At 42.8% G+C, this 21049-nt stretch overlaps 1 protein-coding gene across 1 annotated transcript in view; it reads right to left on the reverse strand.

Annotated features, from left to right (window-relative positions):
• Positions 1 to 21049, reverse strand: part of FER1L5 (fer-1-like 5 (C. elegans)) — a 79282-nt gene that overhangs the window by 36322 nt on the left and 21911 nt on the right. Inside the window, 12 exon segments of the mRNA XM_006876623.1 lie at positions 1752 to 1929; positions 3842 to 3970; positions 4936 to 5036; positions 5075 to 5187; positions 5278 to 5321; positions 7674 to 7742; positions 8665 to 8717; positions 9580 to 9703; positions 9906 to 10021; positions 10874 to 10904; positions 17042 to 17104; positions 18574 to 18702. Of these exon segments, the coding sequence (XP_006876685.1) occupies positions 1752 to 1929; positions 3842 to 3970; positions 4936 to 5036; positions 5075 to 5187; positions 5278 to 5321; positions 7674 to 7742; positions 8665 to 8717; positions 9580 to 9703; positions 9906 to 10021; positions 10874 to 10904; positions 17042 to 17104; positions 18574 to 18702 (1150 nt within the window).

The following is a 21049-nucleotide window of genomic DNA, read 5'->3' on the forward strand; positions in this document are numbered from 1 at the left end:
AAAAAAAAAAAAAAAAGGGGGGGGGGGGGGGGGGGTAACTTCTTCCCAGTAAATGTGAGCATTGTGTGAAATGGGTTCTGCTAAAAACTTAATAAACATAAGAAATAGTGGGGAAAAAAAAAGCTTGGGGGGAAAGAAAGAGTCCTCACTGAATAGATTTCATCTTGTCTAGATAGGTCTGGTGAAAAGAGATGGGGATAAGACTCGTATGATTCAATAATGAATAATTGTTATCATGACTAAGTGCAACTGTCACAATTGCAAAGGTAGAAGTTTTGTAACAAAAACAGGGGAGTGGTTAATCTTACAGTCCAGAAACAGAGGACCCTGGCACTAGCAAGGGAGAAGAGCACAAGCAGATTGTGGGACCTTATCCACAGAAGCAGCAGCGCCAGAAATAGAAGCAGAGATGGGGGCATGGAGAGGGGGAGCAGCTGAAGACTCTAGATTTATGGAAAGAGAGGGACTAAAAGCTGGTGGCCCAGGAGGCAGACTTGTAGAATGTGCCCTTTGGAGATGTAAATTATTATACATGCCTGAGTGGTTTTTTGTTTTTTTAACAGCTAAAGTGGATAGAGAGAAATACTGTTAACTGATGGTACAAGGAGGGGATTATAATCATTTTAAGAAAATAAGGTGTATGATTTGTTGAATGAAAAATTGATGATCTGCCCTGTAAACTTTCACTCAATCCACAATAAAAACCTTAAAAAAAAAAAAGAGGTAGATTTGCCTAATGCAATACATCATTTGATATATTGACTGCTGCTTTCATGAGTGTTGATGGTTGATCCAAACAAAATGAAGTACTTGACAACTTTTCTCCATTTATCTTGATGTTATTCATGGGTCCAGTGGTGAGGATCTTGTTTCCTTTACACTGTGGTGCAACCCATACCAAAGGCTGTGGCCTTTGATCTTCCTTAAAAAGTGTTAAAGAGCAAGATGTCAGTTTGATGACTAAAGTATGCCTTACGTAAGCCATGATATGCTCAATTGCCTCACATGCATGCAAAAGTTGGACAATGAACAAGGAAGCCAAAAAAGAATAGATACATCTGATTTATGGTGTTGGTGAAGAATATTGAAAGTACCAACCATACACTGCCAGAAAAACAAATATGTCTTGGAAGAAGTACAGCTAGAATGCTCCTTAGAAGCAAGAATGGCAAGACTTTGTCTCACATACTTTGGATGTATTATCAGGAGGGACCAGTCCCTGAAGGAGGACATCATACTTAGTAAAGCCGAGGGTCATTGAAAAAGAAGAACGCCCCCAACAAGATGGATTGACATGGTGGCAGCAACAATAGCTCAAATATAACAATGATTGTGAGGTTGATGTTTCATTCTATGTTGTGCACAGGGTCACTATGAGTCAAAACTGACTCAACACCACCCAACAACAGCAGTTATGCTTTACCCGGTGACTTCTCTCTGAAATGTATTTTCCTTTTTCGTGAAATGTGAGTTAATAATGCTTATGAATGTTACATGGAGTCCTGGTGTGGCACTGTGGGCTAATGCGCTGGATTGCAAAGTTGCTTTGAACCACAAGGTTGAAGGTTCAAGCTCATCAGCTGTTCCTTGGAAACCCTATACAGGGTTGCTATGCGTTGGAACCAATTCAATGGCACTTAATAACAATAACAATAATGAATGTTACCTGAGACAATACCCTTGAAGGGGCCTAGCACAGATCCTGCCATGTAATGGTTGCTCTCTACTTTCTGGTTGGGTCTGACTATTACCATCATATATCACTGGGCTGTACTGTGTAGTTGAGACTAGAGGCTTGTAATTCAGGTTCATCTTGTTTCCATAGGGGCCAATGCTGACTTCGAATTGGATCAGGTCCTTAAAGTTGGGCATCATAGTACAGGAGAGGAAGATGACACTCAGCCCATACTTTTCACGGCTCTGTTGTTTCTAAAACGATAAACCCACATCACCAGTACATAAACCATGACATAAACAAACGAAGGAATGAACAATAAGGGTCAGGAGGCAAGGATGAAGAACGCTATGTCTTTCAAAACCATCTTTGCTTCTCTTCAGGGTGAGCTAGCTAGACCACCCTTGAAATCCCTCTCAAAACTCTGACTGATCAAGATCAACTGCTAGGACCTCCATCACCTGGACCATCCAACCCAGACAATCCAGTTTCTTCCCTTCCTGAAATGTCTCATCCATGGTTAGGAAAGGCTCTGAGCTGGGCACCCCACACATATCCCTTTAGAGCTCCTCCCCTTCTTTTTGTCTAAACCTCTTCCTAACATGGGACCAGGTATGGCCAGGGCTATGTGGTTGAGGTTGTATTCACCCCTTTCCTGGCTGCCTTTCCTGGCTCTTCTCCTTAAGTTTCCCTCCTCTCCCAGAAAAGATGAGCCTTTCTGCCTCAGTCCCCAGCTGCTCACTCTTCCTCAACTGCATCTGTTCCCAGCATCTCCATTATGTTACCCAGCTCCACTTGTTTCTGTTACCAGCTTCTGCTAACTATCTTCATTCCTCTGGTCTGTTTACCACCTCAGGTCTCCTCTGCCTTAGAGAGAATCTTTCTTCTCTCCCTTCTAAGCCTGTTTAGCTACCACTTGATATATCTCCATTCGCATTTCAACTGTTTCTTACAAGCATTGCCTCTATGAACTGTGTCCCATTTCTTTCATCTATCTATGGAGGATTGGCTTATTTCCTGACCCAAAGCTACTTGCATCTTTCTAATAACCAAGAGGCACTTTGAGTCCTCACCCTTTCTCTCTGTCACATTCATGACTGGAAGTCATTCCTTTTGGCAACTCTTCTCCTGAAGCTGCTGCAGAAGAATCCTCCTCAGTCTCCTCTGCAAACCCCTCTTTCTCTGCCATAGCCTCTTAGAATAATCTCCCTACACAGTCCCCTTCTCCTTTCATGCCACTTATTCCCCCTAGGCAATTTCTTCCACACCCTAAGCTCAAATTCCAGGGCACTTGAAAACACACTGAGACCCAGTATCTAGAGTCTCAGAGACTGGTCTACCTGAGTGTCTCACAAATACAAGTCTAAGATGGGATTCAACATCTCCTCCTTCAGGGAATTCATCTTGGTGAAGGCTACCTCTGACCATCTTGTCACCTAGGCTAGAGAATGGGCATCAACTTAGGGGACTTGATCTCACATCTTATGTCCTAGTAGCCACTATCTCTGATCATTGTTTCTAAAAGGTCTCTAGAACCTGCTGTCTTTTCTCGACTTCTCTTCCACCAAGACTACATCTCCATTTCTTTTTACTGAATGACTCTGACTTATTCCTCTATACTCCAGATTGTTCTTTTTATTTTTCATTATGGTAAAAATATTCACAACAAAACATTCACCAACTCCACAAACTTCTAATGTATAATTCAGTGACATTGATTACTTTGATTACATTCTTCCTGATTATTGTTACCTTTTTTCAAATGATTTCAATCCAGTCTCTTGTTAACATTGCTTCCCCTGGCCTTTTCTACCTCAGTGGCCCTCCAGTGCTTCCAGAAAATAAATTCAAGCTCTTTAGTTCAGTTTGCAAAACCCTGAGAAATTAGTTCATGAATGAACACAATTTCTTCTTAACTAGATTGCACATTTTTTAAACTAAAACCTGTCTTTACTAAACCCCTAACCTGAGCCTAGTACAGCATTAAGCCTTTCAGAAAGGGGCTAGAAATTACCTTGGCAACTAAGCAATCATCCTTTCACATCCAATAGAATGTTCAGCTTATGTCCATCAGAAACCTTGTGGCCAAGGTTGTGTGGATTCAGTAGATTCTGGGCAAGCAGATGGGCTCTGCTTTTTCTCTGTTTACCTGTTTTCCATGGTTACCTCTATCCTGGTCACTTCATGTGAGAGATCCTTTATCTTAAAGTCTTGATGGGATTTTATGTGGGTGATTAGCTCCAGGAAGACTCGGCCTCGGTAAGCTAAACCATCGTTAACAGAGTCAAGACCCAACTAGGGCAACAGAGAGGAAAGCAGAAAATTAAAAAAAGGAATGAAGCAAAAAGAGCAGGCACCTTTTTTTTCTGAACCCTCTGCCTGCCTGGCACTAGTTTGAGAAAGATTTAATTGATCTTTCAATCCCAAGAGGGAACTCCAGATACTCCAGACACCACTGTGGAGAGTATCTGGTGGAAGCCTCTGGCCCTGGTCTCCTGTATCCTCAGCTGTCACCACTTCCCTACTCTACCTGTTAGCCAATTTGAAGCACTTTGTTTCTCATAAATGCTCCATGATAGAAGTGGACTGTGGTAACTGTTGACTTTGTTTCACAGTCTGGCCAATCAGGGTATGCCTATCCTCCTGGGCAGTGATGATTGGTCCAAGAGAAGTACACATGACCTAAGCAGGCCAATCAGAATACTGCCCTAGGATTCTTAATTAGAAGCTGAGGTGGCCATGTTTGCTGCATGGAGGTCTGACTGCAGAAGAGAAGACTAAGGCCAAGGCATAAAAACCATGGAGATGAGAGAGGAAACAAGAGTGAAAAAGCTTCCTAATGGCACTGAAGTTTTGGTTCCTGAAGCTCTTCACCCACAATCCTTTCCCAGTCCCATTCCCTTAATTGTTTAAGCCAGTTTGAGTTGAGTTTCTGGCACTTATAAATAGAGATTGGAATAATTCAATGTTTTTTGACATTTGCTTCTTCCTTTATCTCAAATGTCCTTTGTACCTGCCAAAAATCTTAGCTGAGGTCTCATCTCAGGAACTTCTCCCTCAGTGAGTGTCTGGAATACTCCAGCTGTTACTTATACCACACTACATGTCTAATATCTACCATGGTTATTTGTGTAGAAGTAGCATATCCTCTACCAGAATCCAAGTGAAAGAAAGTAGGTCTGAGTTCCCCTTTGAACATCGACTAGGCCACAGTGCCTTATAAACAGCCACTGTTCCTAGAGCTTAAATGAGAATCTTACAGTGCCTTCTTCCTGGATCCTGAAAGGGGCCTTTTTACCCCCATGGAGAGTCAGGAAACTGGGGCCGAAGCAGGGTAAGAAGCCAGAGTACACTCCTGGAAGAAGATAGGGTAAGAAGGGGTAGAATCTAGGGGATAGGCATGGGACAGGGGCTGGGGATTCTGCTTGCCTTCCATCTCTGCACCAGTGGACGAGATCTGGTTGAGGGACAGGCTGGCAGTCCCAATCTCTTCCTGGCAATCCTTCTGGGTCCTGGGAAGAGACATACTCAGCAGGCTAGATTTGGACCTGGCCCTGGTTTCCTCCTCCTCTGTGTGCTTCCGCCTCAGCCCGTTTGCTCACCAGTCCAAGACTCTCAACTTGATGTAGCTGGAGAGGCAGGGCAGCTGCAAAGGGAAGGTGAGCACAGCGGTGGGTGCATACCTGGGCCTTCTGGTCCCCAGAAAGTAGTTGGGAAGTGTCAAGTCTGGGTCCAAGGCCTGACTCAGTTACAATAGGTCATTGAATCATGGATGTAGATGAATTTATCATGGTATAATGTCCCTTCAGAGTCCCTGAGTGGTGCGAATGGTTAATGTGTTCAGCTGCTGTGCTAGCTATCGAGTGACACTATAACAGAAATACCACAAGTGGAAGGTTTTAACAAATAGAAACACGTTCTCTCACAGTTTCTAACCCACAGAAACCCACTGCCATCGAGTCAATTCAAACTCACAGAGACCCTATGACAGGATAGAACTCCTCCTTAGGGTTTTCGAGACTGTAAATCTTTATGGGAGCAGACAGTCTCATTTTTCCCCCTCAAAGCAGATGATGGTTTTGAATCACCAACCTTGCAGTTACCATCCCAATGCTTAACTCACTACAACACAAGGCCTCCTTACTTACAGTTTAAGAGGCTACTACTCCTGATGTGGTGCTGTAGGGTCAGCACTGGACTGCAAACCACAAGATTGGCAGTTCAAACCCACCAGCTGTTATTCAAAAACTCTTGTCTAATTTACAGCTTCAGAAGTCCTATCCGGGTGGCCATGAGTGGGAACGAACTCAAGGACACTTAACAACAACTCTAGGGGAAGGCTTTCTCTCTCTGTGGGCTCTGGAGGAAGGGCCTTGTCTTTTCAGTTTCGGATTCCTGGTTCCTTGGGGATCTCTCTGTTTCTTGGCATCTTACCCCAGCATCTCTGTTCATTCACTTGTTTATTCTCTTTTACATCTCAAAAGAGATTGACTCAGGATGCACCCTACATTAATTCTGTCTCATTAACATAACTATGACAAGCCATACCCAAATGGGATTATAATCACAGACATTGTTTTGTCCTTGTTGTTAAGTGCCTTCAAGTCGGTTCTGACTCATAGCAACCCTGTATAGGGTTTCTGAGGCTGTAAATCAGACTATGTTGTTGTTAAGTGCTATTGAGTTTTCTGACTTATTGAGCCCATTCATGTATAAGGTTGCTGAGGAGTGGTTGGTAGGTTTGAACTGCCAACCTTGCGGTTAGCAGTCCTGTGCTTCTCCTATAGCACCAAACCAGGACTCCAAATCAGACTAGAGAAGCATACAATAGTGAGGAACAAACAGCCCTGCTTTACATCCAGCCCAGTTTTTAACCATACTCTAGGGGCTGCCTCTAGGCTTTTAACAAAGAGCTGTTTTATATCCAGGGCACTTTACTCAGGAGATAAGAAGATGTACAATATAATTTTGGATGAGTCTTTAAGTGTTTTATTCCTTTGCTTTGCTTTTTAATGTAGGGAAAGGGCACTGTCATGGACTGAATTATGTCCCCCAAAGTATGTGTCAATTTAGTTAGGCCCTGTCAGTGGTTTGGCAATGATGTGATCATATAATATGGCAGTAAGGAATGGTATCATCTTCCTCCATGATGTAATTTGATGTGATCAGCCAATGAGTTGTTATGGTAACACCCGTATTCAGGTCACAGCTGTGATCCAATCTAAAGAGAGTTTTCCAAGCATGTGACCTGCATCAACTTTGATTTTACAAGAGATCCACAGAGAGAAAGTTGAGCAGAGAGAGGGATCTGACTACCACCAAGATGGAAGAGCCAAGTGGAGTGTGTCCTTTGGACCTGAGGTCCCTGTGCTGAGAACCTCCTAACTTCTAGGGAACATCTGGTCTAGCCAGGTTAAAAGAAGACAAGGGCTTTCCCTCAGAGCCAACAGAGGAAAACAGCCTTCCCCTCGAGTTGGTGCCCTGACTTTAGACATCTAGCCTTCTAAACTGTCAGAGAGAAAAATGTGTTTGGTAAAGCCAGCCACTTGTGATATGGCTGTTAGAGCAGCACTAGCTAAGACAGGCACTTTTACATTCTCTGGAAAGTTATGTCCAGTTCTTTTCGTAAAAAACCTCAATTCGATTCTGACTCATGGTACTCAACATGTTTTACAGTAGAACTGTGCTCCACAGGGTTTTCAGTAGCTATAATCATAAGATTAATTTATGGAAGTTGAGCTCCAGTCCTTTCTTCCAAAGCATTCAAAATACAAAAGGTCAGTGTTTTGGTAAGCAGCCAGGTGTTAACTGTTTGTACCACTCAGGGTACAAACTGGATAAATAGGGTTAAAATTTTTCATATGTCCCAGACTTCTCAGGCAGAGCACCCACTTACTGTGCTTCTCGGTCCCCACTTTCCATTTGCACCCATACACAAACACCCCGAGAGGCATTGGGGGCAGTGGATTTTACTCTTGGCTTCTAGGACCAGCAATACCTGTATGGGGAAGGTCAGGATCTGGTTCCAGATTGGGTTCTCGGTTTGGTTCTGCACGTCTGTCTTGAGCTAGGAATATCCCGAAGCAGTGTTAGTGCAGCATCCACACCGGCCTCTTGGCCTCCTCCTAGCCCTCTTTGTCTGCAGCACAGAGCTGTCCATACTAACCCCTGATCTAAAGACACAACTTCAGTTCTTTGGGTTCATTCTTCAGTTAGTTTCAGATCAAGAATACTTTATATTTTCCCTTAAGCCAATATCCAATTGACTTAATTTTTAAATATATGAAGGGTCATTAGCTATATTATATGAATTCATACAAGTAGATTTTGTCAGGTAAATTGTAAAATCCCAACAGAATTCCTCTAACTCAACAATAAAAAGACAAACATCCCAATTAAAACTGGGCAAAGAACTTGAAAAAACAAATCTCAAGAGAAAAATGGGCAGAAACATAGCTGATGACAGTAGCCCCCAATGACACAGCCCCTTTAAAAGCATCAATTGACCTAACTTTTAAGTCTAGCCTCATTCTAAACAATGATATATTTGAAGTCAAGAGTTAGCCTGTTTAAAGTTTTAAATATGATATAAATTAAACTGAAATATTAAACAAAAACCTTAATTTATGCCACATACCACTCAAAGTCATCTTTTAGCTCCAGGGGACCCAAATCACTCTTTGGGAAATAAAACCAGTGCGCTGGTTTTAAATTATTTCTCAAATTCTTTGTTGGCATTCCCTTCAAAAAATGGACACTAATCCCTCTTCCTTTAAGTGTGACTGGATTCTAACAGAATATGGTGGAAATGATGGTTTTCAAATTTTGAGGTAAATCTATTTCATTTAACTTGTTGGTCTAGGGGTGCTAAATTTCCCATTAGTGGAAAAGGTAGATTCAGTTCCTGGTGTCTTACCCACCATCTCTTCCTCCATTCTGTGTTATTTTATCTAGGTTCCAATTCTTCTAAGCCTTAGTACACTTCTTACCTTCTTCCCACTTAATTCCACCTCCAACATAGGATTCCCTGGCTGGTTTTTCTCTATAAACAAGAAGTTAAAAGACTTCTGAGATAGTAGAATTATTTTAGGGGCAGTAAGTGGAATATAGGTGTGAAAGCTGGACAGTGAATAAGGAAGATCGCAGAAGAATTGATGCCTTTGAGTTGTGGTGTTGGAGGAGAATACTGAAAGTGCCATGGACTGCCAAAAGAACCAATAGATCTGTTTTGGAAGAAATGGCAGAGTGCTCCTTGGAGGCCAAGATGGCTAAGCTTCGTCTCTCCTACTTTGGACATGTTGTCCGGAGGGAACAGTTGTGGAGAAGGATGTCATGCTGGATAAGGTGGAGGGTCAGAGAAAAAGAGGAAGACCCCTAACAAGATGGATTGGCCAGGTGGCATCATTGATGGCGTCAAGTGTGGCAGCGGTAGTGAGGTTGGCCCAGGATCGGACATTGTTTCGTTCTGCTGTGCATGGGGTTGCTATGAGTCGGTTCCGACTCAATGGCACCTGACAACAACAACAACAAGTGGAAAGGTAACACTTAAAACCCTAACCCATGGTTTAGTTTGGTGTCCCCAGGAAGACATGTCTCAAATTACCATTCTTTCCCTTCAGTGCATCATGGCACATAATGGCAGGAGGGGGCTGAGCATAGGCAACTTTGAGACTGCATCTGGGCATCAAAGACAAGTCAAGGGCATGGGACCCATTTAAAAGGACGTCCAAGGGACCTTCATAAAGGAATTCTTGGCAGATTTCAGTCTCACCCTGTTCCACCATCCAAAATCTTAGATCAATGTCAAAATGGACTGGGGAAGTCCCATGAGAATACAGAATGCCTCTGTGTAGGGAGCCTCAGGTCACTTCCTCCCCCTCCACCTGCCCTAGCCCAATTCTAACCAAAATGAAGGTCTTCTGCACAGTAGATGAAGAACTGTAATTGAGCCATGTTGACTGGAGCAGCCGCAGACTTGAAGAGCTTCAGACTGGTGTCATAAGTCCCATAAGGCAGCATTAGATCTAACTGAAGAGACAAGCGAGGCAGGGTCAGGACCAGAACGAGTTCATGGACAAAGCCACCAGACTTTTCGTCTTCAGTATCCCATTTGGAGCAGTGGACAGAGGGAAGGATGTGAAGATCAAAAGCCACTGTGAGAGCCCAGCAATGCTCCCAGGAAGACAACAGTATAGGAAATATTATGAGGTAAGGGCGGGAAAAGCCTTACCACAGCATGGTCTCCCACGCCAAGGGCACAGATGGTGATTTTCAGGTAGCCCCTCACGCCACTCGTGGGATTCTCTGGCTGGTAGAGGCCTAACCACTCCCTTAGGAGTGTGTGACCTGGGGATGTAGAGGGACCCCTAGGAGACCAGTGTCCAGTCCCTGTTTCCTGAAATCAGTCTTTGTTTTGGGGCAAGAGCGGTATGGCAACTGGTCTCATTTATTCTGGTTCCCAGCAACTGAGAGCTTCAAGAAAGTGGGAGACACTCCTAATCACTAGTCCACTCACAAAACTGCCAAATATTGTCTTTAGGAAGTAGGTAGCCTTCTCTCCCACCATAGGACCCTACAGTAGAGTTACTGACCTGGTACTATAGAGGTAAGCATTTCCTCAAACCCTACCTAAGTCCAAATCTCAACCTGGTATCATATGGTGGTCAGGTCACAGTGGAAATCCTACTCAAGTTTCAAGTTTGCTAACACTGGCCTCAAAAAAAAAAAAAAAAAGTCAAACTGTTGTTATGTGCTGTGGAGTCGATTCTGACCCATAGCGACCCTGTATAGGGTTTCCAAGGAGCAGCTGGTGAGCTTGAACTGCCATGCTGACCTTGCAGATCGAACAGCTTTGCAGTCTGGTGCCTTAACCCACAGCACTACATCAGGACTCCATGTTGTTGTTGTTAAGTACCGTGGAGTCGATTCCGACTCCTGCACAGGGTTTCTGAGGCTGTAAATCTTTATGGGAGCAGAACGCTTCATCTTTCCCCTGTGGAACCGCCGGTAGTTTTGAACTGCTGACCTTGAGGTTGGCAGCCCGACTCGTAACCACTATGCTATCAGGACTTCATAGGCACAGTGAAATATTATCAAGTACAGAAAAGAATTCATTCTCCCCCTATGTGTTGACCCTATGGGGATTTGGAGGAGTCTTGACACCTGATCTGATTTGTCTCAGAAGACACAGATACCTACCTGGAGAATGGTAGATAAACCCAATATCTGTCTGAAAAGATAAGAATGAAGTGAGGATTAGGTAGGATTTCCAGCCAAGATTTATAATACTATTATTATTATTAGAGGGATGTGGGGTGGGATTGAAGGCAGTGTGAGGCAAGCTACCTCAGAACATTCTGAGCACCCTTGTAACCCAGAAAGTTCCAAACAGTAGCCTCATAATTTGGTATGAAGGCCAGCTTTAAAACTTGGCCATTTTCTGTATGGCTAATTGTCTTCACGAGCAACTGTTTTCTTTGCCATAACTGATTCCTGAGTACCACTACTGAACATTTTGATCAAAGATTCTACAGAAGAATCCTCACTAAAAGGGGGGAAATGTAGAAGAGAATTTCTAGTTTTTATGAAACCTAAACTTTTTGGAATCATGGAAACTGGATGAACTAAAATTAATGCCCTGATATAATCTTTAAACCTTAAACCAAAAATTTCCCCTGAGGTCTTCTTAAAACCAAATAGTTTAGATTGACTGGTAAAGATTGTCTGCCTTGAGCATTATTATGCTCTTTTAAATCATCTCTAGGGTATCAAACTGACAACAGCAACTCAGAAGATTAGATAGGAACCCTAGGGGGCATTGAGTTTATGTTCATGGGAAGAAAAAACTCAGAAAAGGAGGGTGAGAATGGTTGTACAACTTATGAACTTGTATCAATGTCAATGAATTATTCATAGGGAAATAGTTGAATTGGTGTCTTGTGGGGTTTTTTTCTTTTTTAAAACTTTTTATTTTGAAGTGAGTGGAGGTTTACAGAGCAGATCATCAATTTTACGTTCAACAAATCACACACTCTGCTTCATTACATGGTTGCAGTCCCCTCCATGTACCAACAGTTAACAGCATATCCCTCTACTCACTTTAACTGCTGCATTCCTCCCTGTGTCTCCCGACACCTTCATCTTTCCTCTGCTAACCTTCCTCTTGTAATTGCCTGTCCTGTCACCCATATTAACATGTGTCTACCCCTCTAGCTCATGAATACTTTTCCCTCCCTTGCCCCTCACACCCCCATCATAGATTTTTTCTTTTAACAAGATTTTTTTTACATTTTTTTTAGCTTTTTACAATGCTGGTTTCATACAATGTTTGTCCTTTTGTGATCGACTAATTTCCTGGTGTGGCGCCATAGGATAAGCACTTGACCTCAAGGTCAGTTTGAACTGTAAGGTCGGTGGTTCAAACTCACCAGCTATTCCTTGGAAACACTGTTTGAGGTCATTATGAGTCTAGACCAACTTGATGGCACTTAACAACAATTTCATAGAGCATAATGTCCTCAGTTCAACCATGTTGTGAGCTGTTTCATAGATTCATCATTATTCAACATTTTTCAGTATTTCATTGTGTGTATGTACCAAAGTTTAACCATTCTTCTGTTGATGGGCATTTAGGCTGTCTCCATCTTTTTGATATATCTCTCATAGACAGGATTTTGAAGGATCCTGTTTTCTCATCAATTTTGCTCTTTATGTCTCTTGACTGGTATATTTAATTCATTTACACTCAATAAGAATGAAATAAAATAAATTACTAAAACAAAAACAAAAAATTCAGCCATCTTCTTGGATTAGATAGGCAAAGGCTTCTTAAATACAACACCAAAAACATGATCCATAAAAGAAAAAATGGATAAATTGGACTTCATCAGAATGTAAAACTTCTGCTCCTTGAAAGACACTTTACCCAAGAAAAATTAAGAAACTAGGAGAGAATATTTGTAAATCATATATCTGATAAAGGGCTAATATCCAGAATGTATAAAAAGCCAAACCCAAACCCATTGTCTTTGAGTTGATCCAACTCATAGGGTTTCTGAGACTATAACTCTTTAGGGGACAAAAGTCTCATCTTTCTTACATGCAGCAGTTGGTGGGTTTGAACTGCCAACTCTGAGCTTAGAAACCCATAGCAACATCAGGCAGATAAGCACATGAAAAAATACTCAACATCATTAGTCATTAGAGGAGTGCAGGTTAAAATCACAATGAGATACCCCTATTCAGCATTAGCGGTTGTGTGCCTTTGAATCTGTTTTGACTCATGTTGTTGTTAAGTGTCATTGAGTCAGTTCTAACTCATAGTGACCCTGTATAGGGTTTCTGAGAAACTGGTGGTTTGAACTGCCAACCTTGTGGTTTACAGTCCAGTGCTGATCCTACAGGAATCCTCTGACTCATAGCGACCCTGTATAGGGTTTTTGAGGCTATAAATCTTTAAGGGAGCAGAAAGCCTCATCTTTCTCCCAAGGAGCATCTGGTAGTTTGAAATCACTGATCTTGTGGTTAGCAGCCTAGCTTGTGATCCACTATGTTACCAGGAAAGATATGAATTAGGGTTGGATCCTTTCAACATATTTATTCAATATGTATGCTGAGCAAATAATCCAAAAGTTGGATTATATGAATAATAATGTGGAATCGGGAATGGAGGAAGATTTATCAACAACCTGCAACATCCAGATGACACAACTTTGCTTGCTGGAAGTAAAGAGGGCTTGAAGTACTTATTGATGAAAATCAAAGACTAACAGTCTTCCATGTTGATTGCACTTCAATGCAAAGGAAACGAAAATCCTCAAGACAGCATCAATAAATAACATCATGAAAATAGAGAAAAGATTGACACTATCAAATACTTCAATGTGCTTGGATCCACAGTTAATGTTCGTAGTAGCAGCACCCAATAAATCAATTACTTATTGCATTAGGGAAATCTGCTGCGAAAAAAACCTCTTTAAAGTGTTAAAGAATAGAGAGATCACTCTGAGGTGCTTCTGACCTAAATCATATTTTCAATGGTCTCATGTGCATGTGAAAATTAGACAATGAATAAGAAAGGCTGAAGAAGAATGGACGCATTTGAATTTTGGTGTTAGTGAAGAATCTTGAAAGGTCCATGGACTGCAGAAGAACAAACAAATCTGTCTTGGAAGAAGCACAGCCAGAATGCTCCTTAGAAGGTTGGATGGAGAGACTTGGTCACTTTTATTTTGGACATGTTGTCAGAAAGAATCAGTCCCTGGAGAAACACCTCAAAAATGGAAGGTCACCAAAAAAAGAGAAAGATCTCAGTGACACCAGATATGGGGACATGGAGAGATGGAGCAGCTGAGGACTCTCTAGACTCATGGAAAGAGAGGGACTGAGAGCTAGTGGCCAGGAGGCAGACTTGCAGAATGTGCCCTTTGGTTGTTTAAATGATTTATTTTCCTGAGTGTTTTTGTGTACACTCCCTCCCCACCCCCCACCCCCACCCCCCAAAAAAGCAGAGGGAATAGAAGCAAATACTATTGAATGATGACGCACTGAGGAGATTATGATCATTGCAGTGAAACAATGAGTGTAAAACTGATGTTTTCCCATATCACTCAATTCACAATAAAAACTTAAAGAAACTTAAAAACAAAGAAAAGAAATGAGGAAGATCTCAATGAGATGCATTGACACACTGGCAGCAAAAATAGGCTCAAACTTAACAACAGTTGTGAGGTTGCTGTGCACAGGGTTGCTTTAAGTTAGACCCAACCCTGTATAATTGGGTTTCCAGGGAGCTGCTAGTGAGTTTGGACCACAACCTTGTGGTTCAAAGTAACCTTATGGTTGATTGCTTATTCTACAGCGCTACACCAGAAGTCCAGTAGTGAGAAAGAAACGTTACTTTTGTTTGTCCTAAATTTACTTTTCCTAAGGGTAGAGTCATCTAAGGTTGCCAGAGTTATCAAACAAAAATTCACAATACCCAGTTAAATTGGAATTTCAGATAAATAATACATACTTAAAAAAAAAAGTATAAATATGTTCCTTGTAATATTTGGTAAGGAGCTTTGTAATATTTGGAGCATATTTATATATTTTAAAGTATTTATAATATAAAATTTAAATTTATATATAATTGGCATCCTATATCTAATCTGACAACACTACCGTTTTCTGACCTTCTTGGACTTGAAGACTCTTGGTATAAACTGTCAGGTCTTGGTATAAACTGTCAGTATAAACTCCTCATCACTCAGTTTGTCTTTCCAGATCAAATCTTTTTACTGTGTTCAAGTAGGGTGCAATCTTTGTCAGGACTTCTCCCACACTTAGTTTGGGCTTTCTGTATTCTCTACTTCCATTTCTGAAGGTCCCTGAGTGGTGTAAATGGTTTGTGCTCTGCGGTGGTTCTGTATGATAAGCACTGAATTTCAAACCAAATGATTGGTACTTTGAGCCCCCAGCTGCTTTGTTGGAGAAAGGTTTTCTGCTCCAGCAAAGATTGACAGGGTTGTTGTGAGTCAGAACTGACTTGACAGCATTTAACAACTCATCAAAACCACCTAGCAGTGCTGCAGAAGTAAAGTCTGGTGATCTGCTTCTGTAAAGATTATAGCCAAGAAAGTCCTCGTGGAGCACTGCTATCTGAATATATGAGGATTCCCATGAGCCTGAATCAACTCACTGGCAACCAATTTGCCTTCTTTTTGCTTCCATTTTTATTTCCTGGAGACAGAGATCTGAACTGTGCACAGTATTGCTGGTAAGCAGAATCCAATATGATGCCAATCATTTCTTAGATATTACATACAGTGGCTGCAACATAGCCATGATTGTGAGGATGGGGTGATGTACGACCGGGCAGTGTTTTGTTCAGTTGTATATAGTGTTGTTATTAGTTGAAGAAGCCCTGGTGTGGATCAGCACTGGACTGCTTACCTCAATGTCAGTGGTTCAAACTTACCAGCTGCTCCTTGGAAACTCTATATGGAGTCCCTATGAGTCCAAATCAACTTGCCAGTATTTAACAACAACAACATGATTTGGAACTGACTCAATGACACCAAACAGAAACAACATCTCTAATCATCACAATGACCCTGCGGGTTAGGTATGTCATTAACCCTATTTTATAGATGAGGAAATAGAGGCTTAGAATAACTTGTCCAAGTCACTCAGTTGATGTTGTTGTTAAGTGCGGTTGAGTCAGTTCTGACTCATAGCAACTGTGTATAGCATTTCCAAGGAGCAGTTGATGAGTTCGAACCGCTAACCTTGTAGTTAGCAGTCCAGTGTTGATCCTACAGCATCACACCAGAATTCCCAAATCTGGATCTTCCTGATGCAAATATCCAAGTCCTTTCTCCCAGGCTTGGGCTTGGCACCAAGAGTGGATCTCTACGACTGTTTTAGCAAACCTCCAGTGCTCACTTGGAATCTCCCGATCTCTGATTTGTATCTCAACACTGAGGAGTTCATCACCTGCAGGGAATTTCCAGAAAGATCTCAATTATTCACAATTCCTTTTCCCTCTACTCCCGACAGGAGGAACTATAAGGGCCCATCCAGGATCCTCCAGGATTTACTAAATGCTTAATAATGGCCAGGTCCTTGCACATAGGTTTTTTCAGTTAATTCTCAGAAGACCCCTGTGAGGTTCAAGTTTCCAGTTACATTGCATTCACTTATCCCAAGTTGACACAAAGCAAGGTGTTGCTCTCAACTTGGTGGGTTCCCATGTATCTATGTTCCCAAGAACATGTAAACTTTTCATGGGAGAAGCTTCTTTTCTCTGGGTTGGGCACACATTAAAAACTCCCAAACCAAGCCAGTTGCCTTAAATTAGATTATATTTGATTGACTCATGGCAACTTCATGTGTTGCAGAATAGAACTGTGCTCTATGGGGTTTTCATCTTTCAGAAGTAGATTGAGATGTCTCTCGGTGGATTTGAATCACCAGCCTTTTGTTAGTAGTTGAACTCTTAATCATTTGTACCACCCTGGACTCTAGGCACACAATAGGCATTTGATGAATACGTGGTCACCACTGTTAATGGGCTCCCTCAGATCGGGAATGGAGTCTTCCAGTGGCACGAGAATCCTGGTTCACAGGAAGGAGTTGCCCTTTGCACCTTGGCATCTAGCTTAGGACCTAGCACTTGGCACTCCATAACACTTGTTGAATGAATTAGTGAAAAGGAAATCTGGGTTGCCAGGAGGGTGCAGAAAGTGTGGAGATGCTGTGGTGGGGGCAGAAAGACACTACGAAGTGGCCCTGGCTCTGAGAATGGGGGCTAGGGGTCCAAGTGCTTCCCAGGATTGAGGTGGGACAAGAAAATGAACCTATCTTGCTGGATTCATTCCTCACCTGAATTAAGATGGTCTGTTCGAAGAACTTTGCAGGGAGTTCATGAAAATTCTGGAAGAAAGTCTGAGGCAGAAAGAACAGGGTTAAGGGTGGACAGTTTCTTCCACCATTCACCATAGGACTCAATAAACTTGAAGGCTCAGAATAGCACTGTTCTTTGACCTCCATTACCAATCCAATGATATCCAGTTCCTGGAGAAGGACATCATGCTTGGTGAAGTGGAGGGACAGAGAACAAGAGGAAAACCACCAACGAGATGGACTGGCACAGTGGCAGCAACGAAGAGCTCAAGTGTAACAAGAATTGTGAGGATGGCACAGGACTGAGCAGTGTTTTATTCTGTTGTACACAGGATCACTATGAGTCGGAACTGACTTGACAGCATCTAACAACAACAACAACGTACTCATGCTCCATCAGAAGCAGAGGTCTCCTGAGCTTCTGGATGATTTCTGCCTAGCTAAAGAACAAACGTAAGGAATCCCTGAAGAGTCTGTCATGTCCCTATCTTCTACCTCCTTTGAGATTGGCCACTTCCCAAGTTCTCCCTGCTCTAGCCAGAACTTCCTTTCCCACATGTAAACATGGACCTACCACTATGCTGCATAAGCCCCCCCACCCCCACCCCGATGGTTCTTGAGTGCTTCTCATGAAGGGGCCTCAGCCCATTTAAAAAAAATTATTATTATTTTTTCTCAGCCCATTTTGTATCCTCACTTCTGACTGCTCCCCTCCAATCACACCCACATCTATGGCTCTTTTAACAAGCTATGTGCTTTCTTGCTGCAGGGGTTTTGAAAATGTGATTCCTTTTTAACTGAATAACCTATCCCTCTCTTATTTGTCCTTCTATCATAGGCTCTTCCTTCAAGGTTTAGGGAGCCTTTCCTGAATCCATCCCACCTCCCCCAGCTTCCTCCCTTCTTCCATTGTACTTTGGTCTGTTTGTTTGTTAACCACTTAATTTGACAGATATTTAGAGCCCGCAAACCACAAAGCTGCAGTTTGAGTCCACCAGCTGTTCCCTGTGAGAAAGATGACACTTTCTGCTCTCGCAAAGACTTACAACATTGTAAACCCTATATAGGGTTGGTATGACGTGGAACTGACTTGATGGCACTTAATAACAAGAATTGTCTGTGTTAGACATGGTGCTAGAATTTGGGATTCCAACACTGACATATATGTGGTCGAAGCCTGCATTACATGGCTCTACTAACAGTACACCCAGACCTCTGTCAACCCCAGTCTTGCTTACTGTAGTTTATGTTGTTTATATGCTATGCCCTCCCCCACCCTCCAATCAAACCACCAACTCCTCAAAGGGCTCCAAATTATTCAATTCTGTGTTGCCAGTATTAAGCATTGTGCTTGGTTCCCTGTAGGTGCTCAGTTTGTGGAACAAACAATGAAAACACTCTAGTCAAGCAGCAAGCTTACCTGATGCCAGCAGGAAATGCCCAACCCTGATAGCCCCACTTGGTCTACATGCCCTGTGTCCTTTTCAGCTCAAAGGGCCTGTGGCACTCACCTCATTGAAGAAAGGGTTGTTTCCTATCTTGATCCTTGTGTGGTGAACCTGGCTTCCAATGGTCACCTTCACCAGTGGCCGGATGTTGTTGCCCATGAGCTGGCGGGCTTCAAACACCTTCACTCGAACCTACAGAAGAGAACACAGGGCTCTGATATTCGGGGCCTGGCCTCCCTTCTCAACTCTCAAGGACTTTTCTCTCAAAAATAAAATTGTTCCGATGAGAAACATTCTGGCTACAACAGATAACGAGAGAACACACAGGAAGAAGGTTAGGAGGTGGCACTCTGCCTGGTTGAAGGCATACCCTGGGAAGGCCTTGACTGTATTTATGTTTCCACTTCTAGAAATTGTCACTTCCATCTCTTTGCCCTTTCCCTCTTGTGTGGTCTTGGTGTTTCTCTTCTCTGTCAGTATGGACTTATTACAGAATAAAAAAAAGTCTAATAAAGAATCTCTGGGTGGACCCCTGGAGGAGTTGAGTATAAAGTGAGGATCGGAGGATCTGTAGGTCAGTCTGGAGTGCTGACCCTCCACCAATGAACATACTTGGCTGTTAACTGAATGATTGGAAGCTGAAATCCACCCAGGGGTGCTTTGGAAGAAAGGCCTGAGGATCTACTTAGGAAAAACCAGCCCATTGAAAATCCTTTGGAGCACAGTACTACTCTGACAAACGTGGGGTCACCTTGAGTCAGAATGAAACTGACCCGATGGCAGCTACTTAATGTTTCTCAGTTGTTTGCTTTTTATTTTTATCTATGATCTTCCCAAATAATTGACATTTTAAAAGTTCTGTTCAGTTGAATCTATGATATGATTTGTAATTTCTTCTGCTGCTTTGATATACTCTGCTGAAATTGATAAGGAGTCCTGGTGTAGTGTTGTAGAATATACACTGGACTGCTAGCCACAAGGTTGGAGGTTCACATCCACCAGCTGCTCCTTGGAAACCCTATACAGGGTTGTTATGAGTCATAGTCAACACGATGGCACTTAACAACAACAACACCTGAAATTGATAAAGGACTATGGCATCTAAACATAAAATTAGAACACAGGCGGGAAGAAAAGCAATGTAGAGCCCACAAAGGATGTGGGCAGGGTGAAGGAGCTGGAGACAAACAGTGGCTAGCAGGGGACAGTCAGGGGAGTTTTCTCTCTCTTACTATAGATGTTGACTCCTGATGTGGAGCTGTAGGATCAGCACTGGACTGCAAACTACAAGATCAGTATTTCAAACCTACCAGCTGCTCCTTGGAAACCCTATACAGCATTGATATGAGTCAGAACTCAACAGCACTTAACAACAGCAATAACTATAAATGATGTCACTGATTGAATTGTGTTGTTCAAAACTATGTGTTGGCCCCTCCCATTGCAGAGCGTGGAGCGCAGGACTTGAGCGGACCCATTCAGAGGGCGGAGGCTCCCAGAGAGCTAGCGGGGCCACAGGAACTAGCGTGGTCCATCCCAGGGGGTGCCTCATTGCAACGTAGGGCATTGTCGGCATGGATATAGGGCAAATTGGGGTGCTCATGGCACAGGGAGACAGAGAGAGGCATTGTAGACATCATCAGACACAGCCATGCCATCTGCCTGCAGCCACTACCCCCGCCCTCAACTTCTTCGGCCTAGGCCAACCCTCTGCTCAGCCTCTGAGCCTCAGGCACGCCCATCAAGGCGCAGGCCAGTCCAAGCTGAGATGCCCTTGACTAGCTGTTTACCATCAATAACAAAGCAGTCCTGCTGTGGATCTGTGGGTTAATGCGCCAGACTGCAAAGCCTTTTGAACAGCAAGGAATGTGATTTGAGCCCACCAGCTGCTCCTTGGAAACCCTATACTGGGTCACTGTGGGTCACGATGGACTCCACAGCATACCAACAAGAAGAAGAGCTCAGAAGGGACTGAAAGAGAGGTAGAACATTAAAGACTTACTTACATTAAGCTACGCTTTTTTCCTCTCTTTTGCCTGCCCCTCCCCCACCCCTTTTTTGTGTGTGTGATTAGAGCCTGCCTTATTCAAGAGCACAGGCCAGCCCAAATTGAGGCACCCTTGAATAGTTGTTTACCATCAATAACAAAGCAGTCCTGCTGTGGCTAACTGCAAAGCCTGACTGTGGTTCGAGCCCACCAGCTGCTCCTTGGAAACCCTATACTGGGTTGCTGTGGGTCATGATCGACTCCACAGCATACCAACAAGGAGAAGAGCTCAGAAGGGACTGAAAGAGACATAGAACATTAAAGACTTACTTACATTAAGCTACGCTTTTTTCTTCTCTTTCTTCTGCCCCTCCTCCCTTTTTTCTTTTTCCCATCATTTTATTTTCTTTTTTGTTTTTTTTGCTGTTGTTGTTTTGCTTTGTTTTTCTCTCATTATCACTTTTGTTTTTTATTTTGCTTTTGGTTTTCTTTTCTACCCGACTGGTGTTGCATGGCTGTCACATAGCCTCCCTCCTGCTTTCGGAGGACTCC

The sequence above is a fragment of the Chrysochloris asiatica genome, unplaced genomic scaffold (genome assembly GCF_000296735.1).
Source record: "Chrysochloris asiatica unplaced genomic scaffold, ChrAsi1.0 scaffold00395, whole genome shotgun sequence".
NCBI lineage: Eukaryota > Metazoa > Chordata > Mammalia > Afrosoricida > Chrysochloridae > Chrysochloris > Chrysochloris asiatica.